Here is a 5,405-nt window from a genome sequence, read left to right as displayed (position 1 = left end):
TGAAGAAGTGGGAAGGAGCACCAGGCAGTTATGGACACTGACCAGGACCCCTTACTCCCACCCCTGGGGGTGTGCACCTGGGGGCTGGCCAGGTGCCTCATCATGGCAGCCACAATGGACTCAGCTCCGCCTGCACGGACAATGGCATCTTTTACATCATCGTTGCCTGCGATGGCCCTCAGGGCACTTAGCACCTGCTTCACCAGGTCCTGTGGTGAGGACAGAAGTCAGCAACAACCCCTCTGTACCTGCCTCATAGGTGGTTCAGGTTTGAACAGGTGTGGCCACAGGCGGAGGCCCCCCACTGGCAGACAGGAAGGCACACTGGAGGCAGGTGGGGGTCCAAACACCTTGGGTCTGCTGGGGCCATGTGACTTGGGTCAGCCAATCAGCATGATGCCGGGCAGAGAGACGAGGGAGGTTTGAAACCTAGGTCGTGCTTTCAGGGGAGCAAAATGCCTTGCCTTGTTTGCTGAACTAGTATTAACTAGTTCAAGTCTGGCTCTCTGCCTGGTACACACTCTGAGCCCTAGTGGTGCCCCTCGCCAGGCAACATGCTGGGCACTCTGAGGACTTTCCTGGCTGTGTTCTGGGCTGAAAATCCTCCTAGATGAAATTAAGATGGGTAGGGGTCCTGGTTCCATTTTACAGATGGGGAAACTGAGGCCCACAACAGGGTAAGGCTTTCTTCTAAATCATTGCAAGCCCAACCTGAGGTCCAGGGTTTGGGGTCTGGGCTGGCTGAAGCTCAGGGGTAGCATTCACCTGGGGGCCCTTCCCCACCCTGGGGAGAAGGGTTGCAATGCCCACCTGGTGATTGGTGTCATCGTTCAGCAGGGCCACCAGGATACCCAGGCCACCGAGGTCCACGATCTCCTGGCAGAATTCATTGCGAACGGCCAGGCGTGACAGGGTGTTGCAGAGGTCACCCAGGACGCTGGGATTGTCAGGAAATGCTGCCAGGGGTGGGGGTGGGGAGGACATATGTGTGCAGGGGGAGAGAGCACACATTGGGGGGTGAGAGGAATGTCAAGGGGTCTGGGGAGAACTGGGAAGATAAGGGACTCAAGAGGGGGTATGGGGAAAACCAGAGGGCTTGGGGAGACCTGTAAGGAGGATGGTGGGCTGGCTACCCACTTGGCCCCTAGGTAGGAGAACCAGCTGGGTTCGGGTTTGGGGCCAGAGGTCTGAGGTGCTGATTCTGCTTCCATGGATGGTGTCTGTGTGTGTTGGGTGGGGGGGTGGGGGTGGGCTGCAGCTTTGATCGGGAGGGAGGGGTCCAGCCCCTCAGCTTCATGGGGCATTCCTGTACTAGGAAGCCCATTAGCACTAGGGCTTCCCCAATGGAGACTGTTCAGGAGCAGGACCTGGTGTATACCCAGGGCCTGGGCCTGCAGCAACCCCTGCTGGCTGCTGGGGGATAGGTAAGAACTGCCCTCAATACCCCAAAGAAATCACAGACCAATGGATGCTTTCATCTAGAAAACGAAAACAAAGCACTATAATAAAACACTCAAGACACGTTTATGATCTTGGATTGGGAATAATCCTAAGTGACACAAAGCTCAGATACCCTGGAAGGAAATATGGACAGCTGGCCTGACAGCACAGAGTGAATCCACAGCCCACGTAAGTACCTAGGAGCTGGGAGGGGACATCCTTGCAGAGATCCCCAGAGTGAGGACAGATACCACAGCCCATGAAAGAGACCTTCAAGCATCAGTTACACTTTGAGTGATATTCAGGCAGGCACTCAGCATACGGCAACAGTTTGCAAACATGGCTAACACCCATCGGCTGAGGAATCACCACAGGGGATGGCTCTCCAAACCCAGTGGGCCCCATCTGTCAGCTGAGGGCCTGAAGAACAGACCGTGAGGAAGGAGGAAGAATTCCATCAAGGGACCATGGCCTTGGTCCCTGCGCATGTCTGGTCTGCTCTGCCCTGTGTAGCTCAGTCTTGCAGCCCGTCATGTGAGGCGATTCCATGAGCTAAATCTTTTATATATAGCAGCAGCTATAAACACAGATATAGAACAGATGTATCTGCTGTTAGTTGCTGTCACAGTGATTCTGTCTCAGGAGGACTCTGTGTACAGGGTAGACCTGTCTTCCACAGTCCACTAGGTGCTGGGAAGCACATCACCAGGACTTTTATTCTGAGATGTCTCTGGGGGGATCTGAGCCTCCAATCTTCTGGTTGTTAGTACACAAGTGTGTTAAACACTTCCATTACCCAGGGAAAACACACACACACACACACACACACACACAGAAGCTGTTGTTGCTTTAAGTGCCATTGAGTTGATCCCAACTCATAGTGAACCTAGATAGGGTTTCCGAGGAGCGAATGACGGGTTTGAATCACCAACCTTGAGGCTAGCAGTCCAGTGCTTATCCTATGGTGTCACACCAGAACTTCATGTATATACATGGTGGTGGTATGCCATGGAGTCGATTCCGACTCATAGCAACCCTGCATGAGACTGTAAATCTTTATGGGAGCAGAAAGTCTCTTTCTCTTGCAGAACGGCTGGTAGTTTCAAACTCCTGACCTTGAGGACAGCAGCCTGACTCATAACCAGTACACTACCAGAGCGCCTTACACATATACCTACACACAAACACACACACATATATTCACGCATGCATATGTCATGTGGCTTTTGTTGGTTGTGTTTCCTGGAGAACCTGGGCTGACAGAGCTCCCAGAATGAACAGACAGGTATAGACCCCCTTTCAGAGGAACAGCTGACGTGAAGACTGTCAGGTCCATATCACCATTTCAGCTGGTCTACATGGGGCTTGGCTGTTCATACAGGTGGGCAGGACAGGGGCCTTCTCCCTCCCACTACCTTCTGGGCTCTGGGCCCTGATCAAGCCTTCCCCAGGCAGCAGTGGATCGGGCAGGAGTTTTGGGCCCTGGTGTCAGCGTTGTGAGGGTAAGACCAGCACAGACAGAACTAGGCACATGAACGTACACAGAATTTGGGGTCAGACATGGCAGAAGTGGGAACCACACAGGGACTAACCACAGTGCAGGCATCAAGGCCCCTGACCGGAAATAGCCCCCCAGCTTCCATGAGGGGACCTTCACTCCCCTCCATCCCTGTGGCTAAGGCCAACCACAGTGCAGGCATCAAAGCCCCTGACCAGAAATAGCCCCCCAGCTTCCATGAGGGGACCTTTACTCCTCTCCATCCCTGTGGCTGGACAGTCAGGATCCCTCCCCAAGTGACCAGGGACAGGTCCACTGGACTTGGCCAATGAGACATGGCCTGGAAGCCTTCTGGGCAGCCAGCACATAAATCGCCCAACTGAGCCCTAGGCCTCAGGAGGCCATGCCCCTGGGCTGTCCCATCCCCGACTTTGGGCAGCCTCCACCAGCACAAACACCCAGTTGAGCCCCAAGCCTCAGAGGAGACCATGCTCCCTAGGGCTGCTCAGGTTGAACTGTCCAGCTTAGCCCAGTCTCAGAGGTGAACATGCCCCTAGAGCCATTCCACATGCCCTACCTTGGGCAGCTTCCATCAGCACCTTCAGGCCCCGATTCTCCTGCACAATCATCCTGGCGTGTGCATGGGCGTGGCCAAAGGGCACACGGATGTCGTCGTCCAAGGTCATCACACGGAGTGCCCCACAGGCCTCTCGGACCACATCAGCGCAGTGACTGTGCTGGGTAATGGCTCCGGTCAGCAGGGGCAGCACGCCAGCCTTGACCAAGGCCTGCCGATTTTGCTCATGCTTCAGGCAAGAGTGGCGCACCAGGCGGAGTGTGGCGCAGGTAAGGTCAGCTGTGTCAGCGACCAGGGCTAATGTAGCCACCAAGAGCTGCAAGCCCTGGGCATCTAACAGGTCGGGCTGGCCGTCCATTAGTGCTGCGAGGGTATCCAGCGCCTGGAGCAGGTGGGCTGGGTCGCCTGCCAAGGCCATCTGACAGGCAGCGAGCAGTACAGGGTAGGCTCCCTTCTGGGCAGCCAGGAATCGGCAGGACTTGTGCTGCTGGCACTGATCACGGAAGCGGGCCAGGGACACCGACACCTCTTGTGGCTGGGAGTGGGCCAGAGCCTCCCGCAGGGCATCCAGGGCCTGGAGAACACGCAGAGACTAGTGTGGGGCTTGGTCAGACCAAGTGCTCTGACTGCAGCACACACACTCACGCCCTATGGGTTCCCACTCTAGATCTGGGCCGTCAGGAACACTGTTTGAGCTCTCAGCTAGCTCCATATGTGGAGTTTGTCTGTCTGCAAAGGCTACATAGAGAGGGCCCTTCAGTGACCCTAAGCACAGACCTCCTAAGTGTTCCAGTGCTTGTTGCGCCTGCATGGGTGACCCCAAGTGAACCCCCTGGAAGAACCATCCAGCTGAGCCCAGTCAGGCTGCAGAATGGCAACAGACAATGCAATGGCTAATGACTTGGGTTGCTGGTTACTCAGAAGTAGCTGGCTAGCATCTGTGCCAATGGTCAGCTGTCTGTAGAGGTCCTCAGACCTGTCAGTCCCAGATGTCTCCATTTGTCTCATTCTCTCAATACATATCAAGCAAGGCCCAGTCAAGTAGGACCACACAATGGATTTACTCAGATTCAACTTTCAATTCTTGTTGTTTGTTGATAAGTGCCATTGAGTCGGTTCTGACTCATAGCAACCCTGAGTAAGGTTTGAACTGCTGACCTCATGGGTAATGGTTCAGTGCTTATCCTATAGTGCCACACCAGCTCGAGTAGAATATTAAACAAGATTTCATTATTATTATTAACTAAGAAGTATATTGCAAACAAGAGACCTGGTGTGGCACTTATGGGTTAATGCCCTGGACTGCAAAGTCACTTTGAACCGTAAGGTCCGTATTTCAAGCTCACCGGCTGCTCATAAGAAACCCTATACAGGATATCACTATGGGTTGGAACTGACTGAACAGCATTTAACAACTACAAAGTAATGCAAACAGTTAAGCACTTGATCACTAGCCAAAATGTGGGTGGTTTGAGCCCAGTCATGCCTCAGAAGAAAAGCCTGGTAATCTCCTTTCAAAAGGTCACAGCATGCAGGGCAAAACCCTTCCAAGGCTGAGCGAGACTTAAGGGGAACACACGAACAGGTATGCGCTCTGACTGGTGACCACGATGGTCACCGATATGGGGAAGTGAGGGAAAAACAGCAACGAAGCTGTGAGCTAAGTCCAATGACATTCAATAGACTCCTGGGAACCCAGGTGGAGACCTGGGTGGCCAGCAGTATGGCAAGACCTGGGGACTCCTAGGTCCAGAGACAGTGAAATAGCCATAGAGGATTAGAGTGGAGAGTGAAGCGTCCAGCTGATATGAAGTGAGGGGAGGTGCACAAGAACACCCACACTTGCAGATAATATCCACTTGACCTGTCTTCAATGACTGGATGATCAGA

General features: G+C 53.9%; 1 protein-coding gene across 1 annotated transcript in view; it reads right to left on the bottom strand.

The window, feature by feature from the left end:
* The window catches only part of ARMC6 (armadillo repeat containing 6), a 70,290-nt gene that overhangs the window by 55,436 nt on the left and 9,449 nt on the right, over positions 1-5,405 (bottom strand). Inside the window, exons 3-5 of the mRNA XM_006876346.1 lie at positions 3,516-4,089; positions 811-956; positions 78-209 (exon numbers count right to left, since the gene is read on the bottom strand). Coding sequence (XP_006876408.1) covers positions 78-209; positions 811-956; positions 3,516-4,089 — 852 coding nt within the window. The remainder of the gene's footprint in view (positions 1-77; positions 210-810; positions 957-3,515; positions 4,090-5,405) is intronic.

Source organism: Chrysochloris asiatica, unplaced genomic scaffold (assembly GCF_000296735.1).
Source record: "Chrysochloris asiatica unplaced genomic scaffold, ChrAsi1.0 scaffold00374, whole genome shotgun sequence".
In the NCBI taxonomy this organism is placed as follows: Eukaryota; Metazoa; Chordata; class Mammalia; order Afrosoricida; family Chrysochloridae; genus Chrysochloris; species Chrysochloris asiatica.
This window is presented reverse-complemented; position numbering and strand designations above follow the sequence as displayed.